General features: G+C 39.2%; 1 protein-coding gene across 1 annotated transcript in view; it reads left to right on the top strand.

Moving 5' to 3' along the window:
* Positions 1–20,234: 20,234 nt before the first annotated feature.
* MTPN (myotrophin) overlaps positions 20,235–21,773 on the top strand; it is a 42,576-nt gene continuing 41,037 nt past the window's right edge. Inside the window, exon 1 of the mRNA XM_084513619.1 lies at positions 20,235–20,544. Coding sequence (XP_084369745.1) covers positions 20,473–20,544 — 72 coding nt within the window. The 5' untranslated portion in view covers positions 20,235–20,472. The remainder of the gene's footprint in view (positions 20,545–21,773) is intronic.

Raw genomic sequence — 21,773 nt, 5'->3', positions numbered from 1 at the left:
GGGACTGAGCCCTAGATTTCTGAATCCTTGTCTGAACTCTCAAGCTGAGGAACTCCTTCCTGTTAATGGTAGCACTGTCATATTAGGCAGGCACATACCCGGCTGGACAAGTTAATATGTTGCATTCAAATGCCTCTATACAATCAATTAACAGCATCAAGTGAACATCTGGTATAATAATCTTACTGCTTTTCTTTCCTTCTGCTTCTTTTCTTGTTTCCCTAGCTGGTGATTTCTTCCTTTTGTAGAAAAGCTTAATCATTCTGTCTCCATGGATTAGCTGACACAGAAAACTATAGCAGAAGCTTACTACTGCTATGAAGAAATATCTTTTTTTACATTAAAATATTAAAAACAAAAAAAAACAAAACAAACAAACAAAAAAAAACAAACACACATTTTTGAAGCCCTTGTAATAAACTAGCATCTTTCCATGTCTTCCTTAGCTGCCACATGTATGCAGCCCTTTAATGTTGCCATAAGAACTGAACAAATGAACAAAAGAAAAATAACCACTAATTTATATTAATATAATATATTAATATTATAAGATATTAATAATTTCAATGATTAAGATATTAATGCTTTTAATTAAATTTGCTTTAGTAATGTTTGTGCCTCTTCTAATTTATGTGTTACAGAAGGACTTTAGGCAGCCAGTTTACTGGCATCAATAATTTAAAAAGAGATTGAGAGACTGACAGACAGAAAAGATATCTTCAAAACAGGACAATTAAATAAAACTTATTGGGCAGACGGACAGGTTACCTGGAAATTCAAATCAGCCTTCTCTCAACAATTTCCTCACTTATCTCTCCAGTAATTTTCCTACACACATAATTGCCCATATTATTTCCAAATTTTTCATGTATACACCAATCTTCACATTTAGTCTTAGTTTTAAAAAGCAGGGGATGGAGGACGAATTGTGGGGAAAGAAAACCCAAAGCTCTGGAACTACTTTCTGTCCCCACCACATTTATAATGAGACAATGGAGGAAAAAAACATCCATAAGTGTCAGAAAACACAGAAGCTCTTTGATTTCTATGACCAGTTACAACCCAGTCTCTATTTAAAACATTTCTGTCAATCATCAGATTGAGAGAGAAAAATTTAAAAAGGTATTAATCAAATAGGAAAAAAAAAAAAAAAAAAAAAAAAAAAAAAAAAAAAAGGTTCTTATGAGGAAGCTACAATTTATTTCGTGATGCCAAATGCATCAGATAAATTGTTTTCTGTGAATTATTCACTTGGGTCTAAATTGCTACTCTTTCAGACAAATACAATGGAAACCTATGACTCCCTGTCATCAGATTTGTTCTTTTCAAGCTGCATCACATTCACTGTTCTTAGCAAAAAGGGCTTTGTATGACAGTTAGCAACATAAGAGCAACAAAAGAATTGTGTTACATTTTTCTCTTATTTTTAATTACCTTCTTCTATATTCATATTATTTCTTTACCTTTCAAACTGAAGATTTCAACTTCTTTGCCTGTAGTTAAGCAAGGCTGAAGAAGGATCTTATAATAACAGAAGAATATATGGTTAAAATTAACTTATTTCCCATGCAGAAGTGGCGCATTGACGTATCTATCTAGTTTGAACTACTTTCTAAAGGTTTTGTTGACAGATAGATGAGACTAGCCAGTATCTGGGAAAGCTCCCGTTATTGCTGCCCTTTATGCTGCAGTAATTTATCAGTCCACTAGAGCGCAGTACTTTCTCCTTAGATAAAAATACTTCGCACTGTACTAAAGTAGCCTTCAAAAAATATTGTAGGTAAGCAAAACAAAGGACTAGAGAAAACACCCTCACTACTGGGAAGAAAGTGTAGAGCAACAGTAAATATATATATGAAATGTATACAATACATTCACTCAAAAACCTTGGGTCCAAAATTTGATTTTTTTTTTTTTTTTTTTTTTTTTTGACCAATACAGAAATAAATGGCTTATTGTTTTCAGGTTAAGAAGTTTGGCTTCTTCTCCTGCCTATTATGTACAAATATACCCACACAAACTGTTTTTGTTATTGTTGTTTTTGTTGTTTTCTCTCTCTTTCAGCTCACTCTATTATGACGAATAATGTCCTTATATTTCATTGCCATATCCTTGCCTATCTCTTTCAGCATTTTTAAAAAGAGATGGTGTATGTTACAGAGTGCTTAGAATGGTATTTTTATTTTGTCCTGCTTTGGTCCTTTGCCTTGAGATGGATGATTCAAACATAAAGCAGGTACCATAAAACAGTGTACAGATGATGCACTATCAATCTACACATCTAAATGCAGATGTTCCAGCCAGTGATTGTACGAGGAATGTTGATGAGAATGGAGAAAGACAAAAAGATCTGAGAAACCACAGTTGTCCTGACAAAAGTTACAATATATATATAAATTTTAATTATGTGCATAAGATAAAGTGTAGGTCAAAGTTAGATAACATCATCTCCTATACTAAAAAATAAAAATAGAAGACAGTTCTTTCTTAACAAATAGCAGGAACACAATGTATCTTTTGCTGAAACAGAAATACAAAAAGTGCTCGATAGAATTTGTTGTTGTTGTTGTGTTTTTTGTTGTTGTTGTTGTTTGTTTGTTTTTGACTGTTTCTTCAGATAAGTATCTTACCTTTCTCAGCCTTCTTCTATAGGGAGTAGGCTGAAAAAGGGTATAACAGCACTTAGAGAGCAAGAGTGCTCAATTACAAATAAGTTGACAGGTGCAAGCATCTAGATATGTAAGTAGATGTAACTAGGGTCATATCCTGCATATGGAGTCTTCTTGTGACAATTGATCCTACGTCAAAGGAAAGACAACCACTGATGCATGGCCTTTGGTTCTGGTCATACAGCATGATGCTGGAGTCAATGGGAAGTCCTCACCAAATACACTGAGAAAAATCCCATGGAGAGATCATTTTATCTGGCTTGCCCTTGTGCAGTTTAGGACTGGCCCTGTAAGACATACAATACATTCATCTGTAGTGTGAGCCCTCTGTGGTAGCTGTTCCTCTAACAAATATAAATATGGAGGTTGAAAAACCTTCACTGAATCACTCTGTATTATCAGATGCAACAAATTGTACCTCTGAAGTATGATCCAGTATAAGGGAATATGGGTCATCAATGTAAAAAGAATTACTACATTTTCAAACCCTGACATATTATCTATCATTTAGTAAGCAAATCTACAAGCATATAAGTTTGTTGTTGTTGTTATTGCTTTTTGTTTGGAAATTTAGTTCAAGATAAAACTATATGTCAGGGTTCACTTCAAGTTTGAGACAAAAATGATTCAGGGTGTTTTTTTAAAATTATGAAGTGGGACCTTTAAATGCATGACCTCCACTTGCTCATAGGGAGAGTACAGGACACTTTCAATGATTATCTGCACAGAGGAAACTGCAACAGTTCCTGCCTCGCATAGGTCCTTTCTCATCTATCCATACAGTGAGAATGAGAAAGTTATTATGAACCAAGAACATTGAATTTAGCTCACCAAGAAGTATTCCTTCAGAAAGTTATCAAATAACATTTTAGCAAAGCTTGTAATGGTAATTTAGAGAAGCTGCCATAGAACTAAATAACCCTTCAAATCCATTTATCAAAGTAGTTACATTTCTCGTTTTAAGGCAAGTGACAGATAATAAATATAGATCAAAGAAAACTAGTCAGTAGATAAAACACTGTATTAGATTAAAAACAAAAAACAAAAAACAAAAAAAAAACACCACAAAACAGCATTATATATTTTATAACCTCTTCACAGCTCTACTTATTTATAAACTAAGCTTTGTTTTCCATGTCAAAGTTTGCCAGCTATAACATCACAGAGCTATAACTTCTGGGGCAATTTTGTAGGAAAAAAAACAAACAAACAACAACAACAACAACAACAAAAGAATGAAGATCCATAATGACAAGAGATGGTTCCAGGCACAGCCCAGAAACCAAGTATGAATCCTTTCAGATTCTGTGGACATTAAAAAAGTGATCCCATTTTGGTAGAATATATAAATGCTTTTGTTAAACACATTTATGCTAGAAACTAGGTTCAGCCATTCTTCTGATGGGCCTATGCAAACCTCTCAGATTTCTTTTTTTCTGCTGTGCAAAAGGAAGCACTTCAGCTTCTCACCTGATGGAAGTCACCTCTGATGCTCGGAAAAGCCACAGCAGAGTCCAAGAGTTGCAGATTGTGCCACTTACAGGGCAATGTTTCATCCTAGATCTTGCTGGTAACTGTCTCCTTCACAGCAGCACAGTGTCTCTACTTCCCCTCCACTTCATGACCTCAGCCTGTAACCTAATGGGCCTCTCCTCCACAGTCACCCTTGAAAGTGAGATGGGGTTGATGCAAGACAAACCTTGCAAGTATGGGAGGAATAAGCCCATGCTGTGGGGGGATGTGAAGGAGGAGACAGGTGAACAAAGATGCAAGTGCTTAGAGGATCAGATTTGACAGAAGTGCAGGTGTGTTCTCAGGACAAAATAAGTGGTGGTGTCAATAATCCTTCATGCCCTCCTTGAATATGAATTCTTTGCAATGCAAAAAGACCTGGAGGTAACAACGGGAGGTGTTATTTTTACCTTCCTTAACTGGTTTTAGTGAATTTAGTCCCTTTATGTGACCAGCCTTCTTTTGGAACCTGTCAGCAAATCCGTGTTTTTCTGGAGTAGAAGTCTGCCTTTTAACAACAATCTTCCCATTACTGTAGGTTTCATTATGTACTTTGTCAGGGGTAGCTATCTGATCTTCCATTCCTCTAGTATGAATTGAAATGTTCCCTTCAAACTGTGGAAACCAAGGGAGGGATGTTGCATCCTCTAGCAGTCTGGGGATTCTTGACCACTAAATTTGCAGGGAGTTTATTTGATAATCCAGCATCATATTAATAGACTTTTAAAATGTCACATGTTACTTTTTCTCTTAACTTTTCAGGAAAATTAATTCCTTCAACATTAGTGTACTACAGAGAAAATTTTAAATGTTCTTTTCAAAAGATTATGCTTGATTTTTTGTTAGAGATTGTTTGTAATGCATGGAGAGAAGTCCTAGCTTCTTATCTGGAAATAACAAATACTAAAGCTATATACAAAACACTGCACGAAAAACCTACAACTTGTCAGATCTAAATGGCTTAATGCAAATGCATTATTTCTATGGATCCTGGCACATTCTCCAGCATCTGAAAGGTTTGAGCAATTTTCAGTCAGGAAAATGTTTTAGATACAGTTTACACAGTACATACTAATAAATCAAAAACAGACAGTGGGAGAAAATGTGCATTTATATGTGAATTAACTTAAAATTTCCTTACTGGAAGGCCAGGAGAAAAACTGAAAGACGTGAGAATCCTTTGGGTTTGGTTTCTCACTCCAAGCAAAACTCTTTTTAAAAAGTCATGCTAATTTGTCTGTGGTGTTATTCACAGGGATACAAATTAGAATAAGTATGGCTTTTTTTTTTCCTCCTGTACAGCATGACTTTCAGATATGTGTTGTGTTGCACAAAGTCCATGGCTGCAGCAAAAACTCAGCCAGCCGTCTGTATAGGAGCATCCTGCAGGCAGCTCCCACTCAGTGATTTCATCACCTGTGTGGCCTTGCAGCTATCAAAAAGTGCAGAAAGAAGTCCCCATGAGAACTTCCTTTTTGTTGTTGTTTTCTTATAATGAGATTATATATTGCCTTGAACGGTCCAAAGGGAAAGCTTCTCTCCACGGACAAGACCTGCTCTGCTATGTGCAGCACACTGCAGAAAAATCCATCAGGGCTCTGTCTGATGCTGCACAAACCTGGAGTGTCCAGCATCTAAAAGAACATAAGATTTATTCACTCTGCATTTCTCTTTTTATTCTGTCTTATTAAAGCAATTACTTTATTAAGCCACTTGTTGTCTGGCCTTTCCTATTGAGCTCCAAACAGAGCCATTCACACTGCCCTTCTCTCTTCTCACCCCCCAGCCACTCTGGTGCAGAATGCCTTCCAAGGGGAATAAACAGCAGCTGAAATTCAGTCTAACAGCATCTCATTTAAAAAGTACAAAATTGCCACGTCATTCCCCAAAGATATCTGCACACTTTCTCCCATAGTGATGGGTTCTCTAAAATTAATGCTTTAAATTGCATTGAAAGGGCTGACCATCGTTTCCTTCCACTGTGACAGGAAGACAATGTTGAATCTATCTGTTTGAACTATGTACTAGCAGTTTACTGTCAGGATACCACTGCAGCTCATTACAGGTGCTGTGCTGACATCAATAAATTAACTCTTTATGTTTCCTTGAATTTCAATTTCTCCATTAAGGACTGCAGAGAAAAGCATATGACTTCCAAATAAAGTGCCCTGTATCTTTTTGGATACACAATGAGTCAAAGTTAGGGAATTATATGTTTTATTTCAGGTTCACTAGTAAAATAAACAATCATTTCAAAATATCAGTACATATTAAATCCATTCCTAAGATTCTTAGAAAATGGATCTATGCTACCATCAAATACACCTCACTGGATATCTATCTGCTAGCAAGCCTAAAGCTGGACTTATCCTTTTCCTGTATCTGATTTTTATTTATTTATTTATTTATTTATTTTCCTCAGAGCAGCTGTGAACAGTCATTTTAGTTACAGCTGCCTGTCCATCATCCCAATTCTTCTTAAGTTTACTGAATTTTAGCCACTGGTTAATGTAAAGTTGACAATAATCAGTCTGGCGTATCCTAATTTAGAAGTGCCTGACCTTGCAATAGTAATCTACTTTCATCCTACTCATCCTGAGCAGGTAAAGCCTACTTATCATGGTCAAAAACACTCCACAGATACTACTATATACATGAGTTACAGAATCTTCTGACTCAGAAAATCTTGATAGGATATGTTTAAAATTACTAGCCCAAGGTTATACAAGTAGATCATGTCAAAACTGCCAAAGGATTACTGGTGTTTCTTATCTCCAATCCAATGATAGATCCATTAGTACTGCGTATTAAAAGAGTTTTAATTCAGATACTCTTCTCTTGATATCCTATAATACTGTTTTGAAATATGAGTTAGTACTCTTATTTTTATGTCAGATGATCACAGAGTAAAATTCCCCTTATCATAAACAAGTAGAGTAGTTACTTGCTGATGGTACTGTGGAATATTATATAGGAAGTTCAGTTCTGCTCCAGAGCTGCATTTTACTAAGTTAATACTTCCAATACCATAGCTGGTTCATAACAAGGCAGAAAAGCAGCAAATTCCATTTAAAACTGAATCTATTAAAGCAGTAGTTAGGTACCGCAGTGACAGGCTATTTACTGTTACTCAAAGTACATTTCCACACTTTTTCTTATTTGCTCTTGTAACTTGCAGAGAAAACCTTACTTCCCTCTCAGGTGTTCAGACATTGGCACAATGAGATTTTACATCATTATCCACTCCAATGGGTCTTGTAATCAGAAACATTTTCTCAAATACAGGAAGACATTTCCTACCAATTTTAGTATCTGTAATACAGACAGGAAACATTAATATCCTTGTGGGTCCCTTCCAACTCAGGATATTCTATGATTCTATATCAGGCTAAGGAAATCTGGAACTTCTGAATTTTTGAAGCAGAACTGCCTATGTTAAAGTCACTATCAAGAGAGATATCTATATGTACTGACATTAAACATTCTAAAGCCACATTCATTCTTATAAAGTGAAAGCTAGGAAAAAATAAAAATAAAAAAAGATAACTTTTTAGAAGTAGATGCATGTTTAGTAGTAAGATTATTTTTTCTATTAGTAAAGTAAATGTGGCCAAAAGGATTGTGAACAGAAAACTGTAGCAGCATCTGGGAATTTGATGGGGCTGATCTGCTGAGATAGAAGTCACTGGAAGAGCAGTATGAATACCTGCTTGTTATAGCAACTCTTATGTAAACAGATAGTTATGGAATGTTTAAATGTACAGAATAGGAACAAGATTAATGACCAAAGAAAAAATAGGTTTTGGGACACCATACTGATTTTGCCCTCACAGAAATAGTATTACAGCATACAGAAATCTGCATGCAGAATCAGTGCATACATGTACATATTTACATAACCTATGAGTAGTTGTATGCATACAGGCATGCTTCATAATTACCAGCAAAGGGGTAGGGTAAATAACAAAAAATATTTCTTCATTTGATATTATAAGTAACACAGACATTCTTTTCCTATATATACACTGCTATGTGATGTATATGTGCAGAGCAATGCACCAAAAGCACATGCGCTCACACACATACACACTACTATATAGATCCAAAAGCTGTAATTGCTGCTTTACACCAGGTCAGGATAGGGCTTTGAGCAACCTGAACTAGTGGAAGGTGTCCCTGCCCATGGTAGGGGGGTTGGAATTTTATGATCTCTAAGATCCTTTCCAACCCAAATTACTCTGTGATTCTGTGTGATAACATCTCCTTTGTGCCCTACTTCTTTATCACTGGTAGATCAAATCTATCTAAATTCATGAAAAACTGATCCTTAGATCTCAAAGGACTTTGTAAAGATGGATAGATATTATTTCAACTCACAGAGTCACCTCTTTTCCTGATTGTCAGAAATAAGAATGTAGTCTTTCCGTAGGCAGGAGGAGACTCAATTCACGAACATAACCACTAGAGGTCAGGCATGTGTGGCACTTCATCGCCACACAGACGGGAGATTTCTATAAGGGCTGTTAGCAAGATAAACGAGTGACCGGAGTGACACGTAAGATTGAAATATTTGCTACTTTTCATGTCAGAAAGCAAAACCATGATTTGAAAACCGGTATAATTCAGGAAGATGACTTGTGCTGGTAGTAGGTAAACGGTGAGGAAGTCCAATTTTACTGGAAAACAGGTGTACAGTTAAATATGCACAATGATATAAATAGAAGTTGGTCACATTAAACACCTAATTCAGAACGTGTTCAAATCACCAAAAAATTACCTGTTTAGTGGATCTTCAGTTGCCATATGAAGCAGTTTATCCATATTGCTTTCATTACAGAAGGAAAGGGGAGACAGACAAAGTAGAAAAATACTTGAAAGTAGAAAAACATTCTCTCTTTTTCTTGTCTGAATGAGAAATACCATCCCAGTCTTTGAAGATATGACACTGAAATATTCAAAACAGTTCAGCAGCTACTCCCCTGAATTACCCACTTACTTGTCACTATTTTGGTGAGCTCCCCAGGAACGTCTGTTCCTTCAGTAGGAATAGATGAGTAGGAATAGCTCAGTGGGTGCATAGAGAACCACATTTTGCCACCAAACCATCAAGCTCAACATGTTTGATGTGTAGCTGGGTGTGAATACAGATCTTTGATGGAACTTTTTTTTGTTTCCTGACAGCTCATTTTCTTGTTCACATTTAAAATAATTCCACCAATATTCACATTAAGGTGGGATCAGTTATCCAAAACAAACAAACAAAAAATAGTGACTTTAGTTAGCTTGCTTACTTGCAAATACCTATGTTTTTCTGGATACCATACCCAAAGTGAACAGAAGAAATGACTGAAAATTTGGTAACATTTACTAAGACTTCACACTTGAATGTACCTCCTGTTCTGTTAATTCTTTATAGATCTGTAAATCTGTTCTTACAGATGTTTGTCCTTGATAGCTCTATCAAAACCATCACTTCAGCCAGAAACATAATTTTATTAGGGTTAGCCAAAATCTTTATAGGCACTTGCCATCTACTGGACTGTGAGATAGTTGTGTTATGGTATTAGGCAAAATGATATACAGTAAATTTAGACTCATTTGCAACAATACAATAGAAAATAAAACATAATAATAGTAATAGTAGTAGTAGTAGTAGTAGTAGTAGTAGTAGTAGTAGTAGTAGAGGAAGATATGCATAATACATGTTGTTATTTAATAGAGCCTGCTAATATTTAATATGTAGCTTCTGATAAACCTTTTCTTCCTTCAACAGCGGACATCATATGTAACAGCTGTAAAGGAATAAGACCTGCATCTTTTGTGCAGTTGCTTCAATGTCAGAACTGGCCTCAGACAAAGCAGGGTAAACTGGGAACCCTTTTTTTCTGGACTTGTATCTGAGCTGACAAACAAAAATTTATGTACAAGTGCAACCTGTAAAGGTGTACCAAAAAATGGTGTTTCTGCAGATGTTATATTTATTTTATTCCTACTTATAGTAGGAATAATCTACCTATTACCACCATGAATAGGGACTACAGAAGACTGTTGAAAGATAGCACAGATCTGTTCTTGTTCCTTTGTCTCTATATATTTTATATACATAGCACTGCTGTTTTAGACTAGATGCCTGCAGCATATTATGTCTTTACTAGATGCATAGGCAAATACCCATGTATCCCACAGTTTCTTTTGTTCTTCCAAAGAAACAGAGAGGGCCAATTTCTCATCAGCTTCCATGCAGAGAAACAAGGAAATACAAAGGCACAGGAAAATGCAGTTTGCCACTTGTTTTTATTGCCACCTGCACTGCAAAGCCCTGAATTTCATATTGCACAGCAGTTAGAAATTGGAGAGTAACACCTGGTGAATGGAGAGTGAAGTAAATGTATAGCTCTGCGCATAGGACAACACAAGATTTATTATTAGCATGCACACAATACAATCTGCAATTACATTTAAAATGTGAATTGTGAGAAAATACTGTTAATACTCAATAAGCTGCTATTAGTGATTCTGTACGTTAATAAAGACCATAACAAAAAGAAAGGGTAGACACGGAATGAGGCACAGTCAGTATGTGGTCAGCATGTGTCAATTTATCCAGTTAGGCTGTATTGGCATGCTGCTTCTTTATTCCATTTTCCTGAGCAGAAACAGGCTATGCATCTTCACAAGAATAGTGACATAGCACCTTGGCATATTGATTGAATGAAGCGAAGCATGGACAACAAGTGGCTTTACAGACTCATGGTGCATGAGCATAAACCTTTATAAATAACCAGAGCTGCAGAAATATTCTGGGCATAGGTATCTCGCTCCCCCTTGTTGTGTGATCTGAGACTTTAGGATCTCATGAATCTGCCAAGAAATTAAACACAGATATTCATTAGCACATGCAGGGTTAATTAAAAGCACAAATAAACTGTAAGTGGCAGAACAGGAGGGTCTGAAATACATTACCTAGGACAATGCAGACACTCTAGGAGGCACTGCATGGTGCAGTGGCATCTGAGCTGGTTCCCGTGCTCCATGAAAATATGGATCAGTGCCATGCAGAAGTAATGACTTTGATTTTAAAGCTAATATGGGTTCAACAAGGCTTAGCCGCAGCAGTGCAATGAATGCAGCAAGACTGAATTGTTCACATTTTTCAAATGAGAAACCTGTGCAGATGTTTTTGTGCTGTTACAAATCTGAATAAAGAGTGGATGGGCAATGGCAGAGTTACAGTCTGTTAACTCTAGGAATGGCTGTATACTATTCCTATCATCACAAACATGAGTAGCCCTGTTTCCAGAGTGACCTATGCAGGACATAAGCAATCTGGCCAAGTGCATTGAGCAATCCTTAGCTGTCCTCTTGAGACTATTGTGAGGCTCCTGCAGTATTCCCACACACAATGTTGGAATAATGCATGCTACAGTTTTGCAAGGGCCTTCTGCACAATTAAAGGGAGAGGTATAATTTCAAACTGTTTAAAATTCCTCCCACCCCCTGCTAAGACCATGAAGAATACAACAAAACTGTACCCAGTTAGCATGGAAGGGGCAGCATTGCAACATAACACTGAATCAGACTGTACTGTACTGGAGATCTTCATCAAACTGAGACCAGAATGTTTCATAATCCATGTAACAAGAGATGTACACCAAACTCAAGGAAGCTTTTGCCTTTTGCAAAGCATGAAGAACATAACACAAACTGTTGTATAAATAGATTATGGTAAGAACATTCTCATAGTTCTGCCTCTGTTATTATGAAGGGATAGTTCATGTATTAAATAGCAAACAGAGAAAAGAAAGCGGAAAAATGTGGAAAGAAAGAGCATAAATAAAAAATGAAAGAAAGAAAAAAAAAACTGTTCTTCAAACTCAGGGGAAGGTTGTCGATAAAAACTGAATACCTACCCAAGTCACATGTATGTCTGAAAAGCACGTATTTGGTATGAACTGTCTGCAAAAGTAGGATATGTTTCATTTTGGGGGAGAAATTCACCTTTCAGCAAAGGTTTTTTTTTTTTTTTTTTTTTTTTTTAATTCTTCTCCAAAGCTGAATAGTAACAATCATAATTGATTCCTTACACCTGTCTATCATCTTGTCATACAATTGTCAGAAAAGAAAAATCTGCCATATATTTATAATACTTTTCACTTATAAAGCCTCCTTCAGCCAAGATTTTCAGGGGTTTTTACAATTACAGAAATACGTTAGACTATGGATAGGAAAACAAAGGCATAGGAAATGATGGTTGGGACAACAGTGTCTCCCTGTGGCACCATGGCTATTATTGTTAACATTTGTTAGTTAAATGTCACCAGTGAAAAATTCAATACCCAAGAAAGAAAAGAAGCTATCTTCCTTGCCTTTTGATTTATAGACAGTGACTCAGTTTATCAAACACATCAGAATATACAAAATATTTCACAAAGTGTTACACTTTTTAAATCAGCACAGCTTGATGAGTTTTGCTATATTGAAGGTATTTGCTTTGAAGATCTTATTATATTTAAGACCTTTGGTTTATCCTCTGATTCACACAGGACAACCCGTATAGCAGCAAAGAATCTGCATAAAATCAGGGCCATACTGGTCTGTAATGGTATGTCTCAGTGTGGAACCAGTGGCACAAATTTTATTATGGTAGTGGACAGAACACTAGAGTATGTGTTTCATCAGTCTTTTTGAATGTTCAGACAATAAATTCCATTTGGGTTAAAAGTGGACAGTTTCAGACAGTGCTCAAAGCACTAAAAAATGAACTGTTCCAAAATGAACAAGATTTGTAAGCCAGCACTCAGTGCCCCTCCCAGTTGTAAGATCTTGCCACCATGAAAAAAAAAAAAGGCATAGGCATCCCTATAAAATTCTCAGCTTAGAAAGGGCAACGAGGCCCCACCACATGCCAAACTATATAGTCAGTGAGTGGAAAAATTCAGATCTAAGAAGCAGCTGCTCCAGAGGCAGTTTTCTCTGCTGTATTTGTAGAAACTGAAGTATTCAGTAGCATCTCTATTTTTATTATTTTTTTTCAGATAGAGCTGTTTTCTAGTGAAAACACGACTTTCAGTCTGCAGGTAGACCTATGATTATTGTCCAGATAAAACCTGGAAGACTGCACATAACCACATGCTACCTTGAGGTACTGATCTGGATGGAAATATAAGTGGCAGAAAAAAAATAAAATAAAAAGAGTTTAATGTTAAAATGCTTCTGTTTTACCTTAAAACTTTTTAACACTTTGTTCTGCTCCTGGTATTAGCCAACTGCTCCAGTTGCCCATTCACCCAATATATATTACACCAACTTATACTCACTTTTCAAACTATAACTTGCACACAGACACCTTCTCTGAATTAAGGCAACAATGCATGAGTGGATGTAATTTTTCAATTTTTATTTTCAGTGGCTGTCTTTTCTATGAAAGGTGGAATTCTTCAATGTAGAGTTGAGCAATTTCTTTTTATTTTATTTTATTATTTTTTTTTTCAGAGCATTACAATGTAGAATTATCTCTATGCAGCTATGCAAATTCAAAAATCACTTGTTTTCAGTGTAGAAGATCACACTGGTATCAGTTTTAGTAGTCAGTTGTTTATTGCTTTGACTACTGTGAGAAAAAAATGATGTTCCTAAAGTTTCCTCTTTGTTAGCATAAGTCCCTAATGCGTCCAACTCTCATGTGCTTACTAGCAAAAGATTTCACCTTAGTCAGCACTGCATAGCCCATGCTGTTGTCAAAATGCAAACTGCAACCTATTCAGACTCTTGCACACTCAGCAAAGCATTGGGCTGGGTTCTCCTGATTGCGATTCTCAGCTATCCTGTACAGTCCCTTGCTTTAGAACATAGACTGTGTTTTCACCCATGATAGTACAAGCTCTCCAGAGTTTAACCCTTCATTACAACCATTTGCTGGAAGGCAATTTCAGCATCCAAAGGAATAATCAATAGTGATTGATCCCTTCTAGTCATCACTTGTGAGACTGCAGCTGGTATACTGCTCCCAGTTTTGGGCTCCCCATTACAACAGAGATGTTGATACTGGAACAAGTCCATCAGACAAACCAAAACAATAAGCTGGCCAAAGCATATGGCAATAACAAAACACGGGAAGAAATTGGCTTGTTCAGCCCTGAGATGGTGAGATTTGGAAGGGCTGAGGAGGTGAGGTGTGAAGCTGCAGCAGGAGATCTCAATGTTGTCTTCAACTACCTCATGAGAATGCAAAGGGAAACCAGAGCCAAACCCTTTTTGAAGGGGTATAGGATAAGATGTAACAAAGATAAAGCTGAAACAGGGGAACACTGATTAGATAAAAGTTTTTCTTCTTTGGTTGTTGTTGGTTGTTGCATTTGTTTGTTTGTTTTTTTGGGGGGTTGTTTGTCAAAAGGAACCAAACATTGGAATAAGTTGCCAGGAAAACTTGTGTTTTTGCCATACTTAGATATGCTCACAACTTGATTGGAGAATACCTGGAGCAATCTCACACAGGTTAGCCCTTCTTTGAGCAGGAATGATGATAACCTCCCCCAGCTTCCTTCCAGCAAGAATTATTGTATTTCTATAATTTACTGATTTTAATTTAGAGATATAACTGAGATTATGAAGAGATAACTTCTTGTATTTCCACATTCTTGTATTTCCACTTCTTGTATTTCCAAAAAAAAAAAAAAAAAAAAAAAAAAGCTTACTGGCATCTAGTAATGACATCTAATGATTCTGGGAAAGAGAAAGCCTACAGATGGAAAGACATTATGCTGTGTTAATAAATAAACCCAGCCTGGCTCTTTATGGGTCAAACCTCTACACCACTATTCACCTGCTGATCTTCCTGAGAGTATTTGTCAACACCGATACACACCTTTCAGATACAGCCACTTGTTTAGCAATTGCTAAATTGAGTGCTAGATCATATTTACTAAATAGCATCCAAGGAAACAGCAGTTCCACTCCACGGGAAGATTCATTTCCACAAATGTTGCCCTTCATTACTACTAAAGGCTGGCACCCACTACTGTATTAGTTTCCAAGGTCCAGTCTCATTAGGATTGAAGAACAAGTGCCAAGAAGCTAGAGCTATATGTCTTTGTCTGCTTCTAGTGCTATTTCAAGCACCACAACAAATATAGTCAACAGTTGTTGGGTTTCTCTGGCTGCAATCTTTTGACTTCAGGAAGGAAAAAATAACTTACTTCCTTTTCCTCCCCTTTTCCTTCAGACACCTCACCTCACATACAGGCAAAGCGAAACCTAGACTTATGTTTACATTTCAAATATTTACACAGATTTTGAAAAGGTTAGGAATAAATTTATTTGCAGTAGTGTCGGCAAATACTCAATTATTTCACCAGAGATTTATGCAGCTAAAGAAAGAACTTCAGGAGAGAGAAGATACTTGCCTTTCATATCCTGTATGCAAAAGTTTAAGGTGTGTAGACCAAAACCCCAAATTTTTTTTGGCTAAAATGAAGTACAATTATTGCTGGATTCAATGGCCAAGGGGAAGATATGAACTTTTCTTCTCTGGCGGTCTCCATGGCAAATCAACTGTATCAAATAGTATAAGTATTGCAAACTAATATGCAGAAAACCAATCAATTGTCCAATTTTCACCTGTCATTCCTAGATCTCATGTTAATTCTGTAATTTTATTCAGTCTACTATTTTGTTTTAAATTTATTATCTTCTCCTCAACAGAATTTTTTGTTTATTATGATATATAATACTACTGTTTGGCTGTTGTTGCTAAACTAGCAACTGCTATTTATGAACTGTTTGGCATTATTCGAAGGGAATACAGCAACTGTGTCATCAAACATGGGTTTTATATAAAGCCTGAAGAGGACCATCATATATGCAAGTCTCCTGTTTGTGTTTTGATATTGTTTTGGTTTTTATTTTAATAACTAAATTCACTGTCTTCTGTTCTAGACTATTTCTGTATTGCATTTATGATTTATACAAGTGTATGCATTACACAATAGTACTGTTGTATAAATGAATATGTTTGAAGTGAATTACATGTATTTGCTGAAATAGAAAAAATGTAAAACAATACTTATATGCGAAATCATATGTGAAAATACACAATACATACAAAAAATAATAGTATTTGTATCCAGTAAGTGAGATTCACTCTGGTCAGCAGAGCAGGATGAGTCTATGAGACAACTGAGCAATTATCATAGAATCACAGAACTGTAGGGGTTGGAAGGGACCTCGAAAGATCATCGGGTCCAACCCCCCTGCCAAAGCAGGTTCCTCAGAGCAGGCTGCCCAGGTAGGCATCCAGACAGGCCTTGAATATCTCCAGAGAAGGAGACTCCACAGCCTCCCTAGGCTGCCTGTTTCAATGCTCCGTCACCCTCTCCGTGAAGAAGTTCTTTCGCATATCAGTGCGGAACTTCCTGTGCTCTAACTTGCAGCCATTGCCCCTTGTCCTATCCCCACAAACCACTTAGAAGAGGTTGGAAATGTAGGCCTCCAAAACAAGCCTTAACTTGTAAGTGAGAGCAGAGAGATTAATTTCATCTCAACAGGAATAACTGAGCTAGAGAATGCATAGTTTCTAGTTCAATGATCTAGCACTTTTCCTACACCTTAACTTCCTGTCTACTCCAGCCATTCAAATGATGGGATGAAGCATCTCGTGCTTCTTGAGCTTTTGGTAGGATGCAGAATATAAAATAAATAATCATTTTTAAGTCTGTTGAAGCACACATTCATAGCAAACATACAAAGCTGCTGACTGGAAAGAATGTTTGTTCTTGTAATACATTTGGATTATATCTTTACCTAATTACAAATGCTATTTTATTTAATGGTCCTCATTATAGTATATCCTCAGGAGCATGACTTGCACATTGTATTGACACTTATTTTGGTAAGACTAAAAATACTGTTTTGAAGAAGGAATGTCACCAAGTGAAGGCTTATATCCAAGAAGCCAGCATAAATTCTATGGCTAACAATCATGACTCTCTTGGCAATGAACTAATTCTCTGGATGGTGAACTTACAACCCACTTAGAGCTTTGCCTAGTATGGTTCAAGACAGTATGAAGAGGAGATCCGTTCTACAAATGCAAAGTGATTCCACTACTGATCACAAGAAGGGCAAAGTAAACAGGGAGAAGTTTAAAATTACTAGTTTAGGCGATTCCAATTTTAAGACTTCCAATCTAACCCAAGTCTCACAGACTTTATATGTTTAGCTGCATTTATTTTCAAATGTAACTTTGCAGTGATTTTAGGAGAAAAATGTATATGTTTAAGAAATTCCTGTGTTAAATGTGTATTGAATGTATTTCTCTCATTTTTTTATGATTAATGTCTAAAAAACAAAGTTCTTACATGCATACAGGCTTCTAGGAGTTGGAATTAAACCCGAAAAATGTAAAAGAAAAATAATGAGGGCTAACACAGTCCATACAGCTTTTAAGGTACATATGATAGCATAGCTAGAAAATTGCATGAGGTATGTTTTTTTTATTCCTCGATGCATGACTGAGAGATCTGGTATTAGTCACTAATCAGATAAAAAACATTCATAATTTGGGCCTGAAGCTAACCAGTGAGTAGGCATCTAGTAAAGACATGTATCAGGTAGAAGGGGAGAAAAGTCTGAGTAAACCATGCACTTTATGTAACAGGGCCTGTAGAGAAAGAGGTAAGTGTGAAAGCTTTTCTGCTTCAGTGATAAGGTAGGAGTAGGGAAAACATAGGCAAATTGAAAGACTGAATTTAGGTAGTACAAATACGGAAACTGAAGTGTCTGGTAACATTTAAAAGAAAAAAAGGTGGTCACAGATTGGCTCCTTGATGCATTATTCAAATATTTAAGTAAGTAACCAGAATACTAAAAATGTTTCACCAGATGCATTAACTATTTAGTCTGCCTAAATAAGGAAGATATTGGATTTAACTTTTTATTTAAAAAATCCAAACCTCCTTACCCTTTTTGCTGACTGAAAATTAAGCATTGAAAAATTTTACACATATACTGGGAGCACTTACAAAGCAATGCAATAGCACTTGACAATTTGTGCCTCTCAGAGAATTTTTCTTTTATTGTATTAGGAGAAGGAACATCGACAAAACCATATATATTTCAAAGCATCTCAATTTATATGTGAAATCAATAAGGATTCTGACTTGAAAGAGTATAGATTTTTATTTCCTTGCAAATAATATTCTAGCTATTTAATTTAAATACCATTTAATCCCCGTTCAAACTCTGCAGATCACAGAATCATAGAATCATTAAGGCTAGAAAAGACCTTCAAGATCATCTGGCCTTCTTGGCCAACTGGGCACAATGCTGGCTCATGTTAAGGTGAGTAACAACCAACACAGAATCACAGAACAGTTGAGGTTGGAAGGGAACTCAGAAGGTCACTTGGACCAACCCCCCTGCCAAGCAGGATCACCTAGAGCACATTGTGTAGAATGGCATTCAGGTGGGTTTTGAATATTTCCACAACTTCTCTGGGCAACCTATTCCAGTGCTTTGTCACCCTCACAGTAAAGAAATTGTCTCTCGTATGGAACCTCTCAGATGGAACTTCCTGTGCTTCAGTTTGTGCCCGTTGCATCTTGTCCTCTTACTGGGCACAACTGAAAAGAGACTGGCTCCATCCTCTCGACACCCTCCCCTCAGATAGTTATACACATTGATGAAGTCTCCCCTCAGTTTTCTCTTCTCCAGGCTAAACACGCCCTGTTCTCTCAGCCTGTCCTTGTACAACAGCTGCTCCAGTCCTTTAATCATCTTCATAGCGCTCCTCTGGACTCACTCAGGTAGTTCTATGTCCCTCCTGTACTGAGGAACCCAGAACTGGACACAATACTCCAGGTGTGGCCTCACCAGGGCTGAGTAGAGAGGGAGGATCACATACTCCCAGATTCTGTTCCTCTGCACAGCTTTCCAGCCACTCTGCCCCAAACCTGTGGCACTGCATGAGGTTGTGGCCAAAGTGCAGGATCTGGCACTTAGCCATGTTGAACCTCATCCCATTGGTCTTTGCCCATCAATTCGTCTGCAGGGTCTTCCTACCCTCTGGCAGATCCCCACATATTTAACATTTCAGTGTTCAGAAATATAAAGAAAGCACAGAAACATCATAAGCTGTATAGCAAGCTCATAAATTTCCTTTGGCCATGGAGTGCCTCCTCTTTGCCATTAATGACACCATTACTACCTTCAAACACTGTTGTGCTTTTGCATACTGTTGCCAGACTGGGTACACTCATCCCAACTCTAGCTGCAAGGGTGTTTGGGCCGATGCTTGTCAGAGGGGGTTAGAAAGAGCGGCTGCCTGTTAACAGTCAAGCCTGACTCACATAACAGGCTGCATGCTCCATACGCAAAACATGTGGTTTCAAAAAAACAACCAGATGCAACCACCAAGTGCCAGCCTACTAATTAATTATCACACACTTCCTTTTATGTCTCGCCGCTCATGTTTTGGAAGTATTATGGTAATTATTCACTGCATGTTTCAGTGCCTGGGGCGTTGAAGAAGAGGTATTGAGACGCTCGGTTGGGTGAGCACAGACACTCAGACACGCTGCTCCTCGGGCAGCAGGGATGGAGGAGCCCAGGACACAAGCCCCAGGCCTCAGCAGGGCCGCGGGCGTTGGGTGAGGTAAGCGCAGCGCTGCCCGCGCCTCCATTTCTCGCCCCAAGGCCCGCGGCTGCTGGGGCGCGGCGCAGGCCCCGTCACCATGGCAACCACCGGGCCGCCGAGGGCGGGGCGAGGCTTCGGGGATGCAGTGCGCACGCGCAGTGCCGCTTCCGCCCTCATCCCGTCCCCCTGCCCGGTATCTCCGGGCCCGAGGAGGGGGCGGGGTGCTAAAATTAGACACTTGCGCAGAACGGGCTACGGAGGGAGGCGGCGTGCTGCGCATGCGCCCCGCGCCTCCCTCCCCCCCCCCCCCGCTCTGCCCCCCCCCACTCCCGCGTGGGTGTCGCGGAGGGGTGGGCAGGGGACCGGGGGGGCTCGGATGCAAACCGGAAGCGGAAGCGCCGCGCGCCAGTAAACCGCTGCTCGCTCCCTCCCTCCCTCCCTCCGGCCGGGCGGCTGCCGCTGGCCCAACCGCCGCCGGGCCCCATCCGCCAACGGCCACAACCGCCCCAACCGCCACCGGGCCCCGGCCCTGCCCCGCCCCGCCCCGCCCGCCCGGGGGAGGGGCTCCCGCCCGCCGCCGCCGCCGCCCTCGTTGCTGCCTGGAGGCGCTGCCGGCCCCTCGCCGCCTCGCCCGCGTCTCTTCCCTGCCCGGCGGCCGCGATGTCCGACAAAGAGTTCATGTGGGCCCTCAAAAACGGGGACCTGGATGAGGTGAAGGACTACGTGGCCAAGGTAGGGAGGCCCGGGCCGGCGGCGGGCTGCTGAGGGGCGGAGGAAGGGGTGCGCTGGGAGCCTTCAGGGGCCTCCCCGCGGCTGCCCGGGGGTCCGGCTGGGGCGGGCGGCGGCCGCAGCCCATGCGGAGCTCGGTCTCTGCGCGGATTTCCTGCGGGGCCGGGCATCCAGGCCGGGCTTCCCCTCCCCCTGCCGGCGGCCCGCTCCGTGTCTCTGCTTCCTCCTTTCCGCACCCGTAGCCCTGCGCCCCCCGCCGACCCCTGGGCCTGCTCCCCGGGGGGCTTGCTGCGAGTAAGGGCAGCGTCGTGACTTGACAGGCGGTGTCCCGGTCCTGCCTCACTGAGCTCAAGTGGCTATGCATATGTGTGGCCTCGGCTTGGTTATCCTCTGCGTGCCTCAGGGCTCGTCCTTAATAGGGTGATGCTAAGCTGCCAGGTGTGTTGGGGCTTAATTCATTAACCTTCTGTCAAGTGTTTTGATATCTAGCTAGGGCAAGTGCTACAGGAACAGCAGACACCTGTGTAATGGCTGAAATAATCTTCACACACATCCTCATATTTGGAGTCTGGATTCCATCCTCGATTGCTTACAGTTGTCAGTGAGTTCTGGGGGAAAAGAGCTTCTATATAAAGACAAAATTCTGCTTCAGTCAGTCTGTAGTGTTCAGGAATATTTTGTCTACAAGCTTACATCAGAGCAGATGTTCACAGGCTCTTTGGTTTACGTGTAATTTAGCTGTAATTATTTAGATCTCTGAACACACAAATGGTTGTCTTCAGGAACTCGACGCATGCTGACATACCTTCTGATGACTGAAGTTCTTCCTACTCCACTTGTCAGCTTTGGTTGAAAGTTACCCAAACTTGTAGCACTCTTGGCAGAAAGAAATATGTGCAAGTACTTCCAGCTGCTTTAGTGCAAAGTCCAACAGCTTAGCTTGGATAGTCTTCTCTGACAATTTCAGCTAAGCTCCTGGACTTTGCATCAAAGTGGCTGGGTGCTCACATGCTCTGCTCTATCTGCAAAGTGCTAGAGGTAGTAATGAGGAGTAATATTATCCTGCTTCAGCCACTTGTTAATGATCACGTAGCTCTCTTTCTTTGTAATAAAGTTGAATGCTACGTTGACGTGTTCTTATTTCCTCTCAGCTTTGAAGGCCTCCAAAATGTTTCAGTAGAAGATTTGGATTCCTGCTACAGCTCTTACAGGAATTGCATATATGCATACCT

Source organism: Aythya ferina, assembly GCF_964211825.1.
Source record: "Aythya ferina genome assembly, chromosome: 1".
In the NCBI taxonomy this organism is placed as follows: Eukaryota; Metazoa; Chordata; class Aves; order Anseriformes; family Anatidae; genus Aythya; species Aythya ferina.
This window is presented reverse-complemented; position numbering and strand designations above follow the sequence as displayed.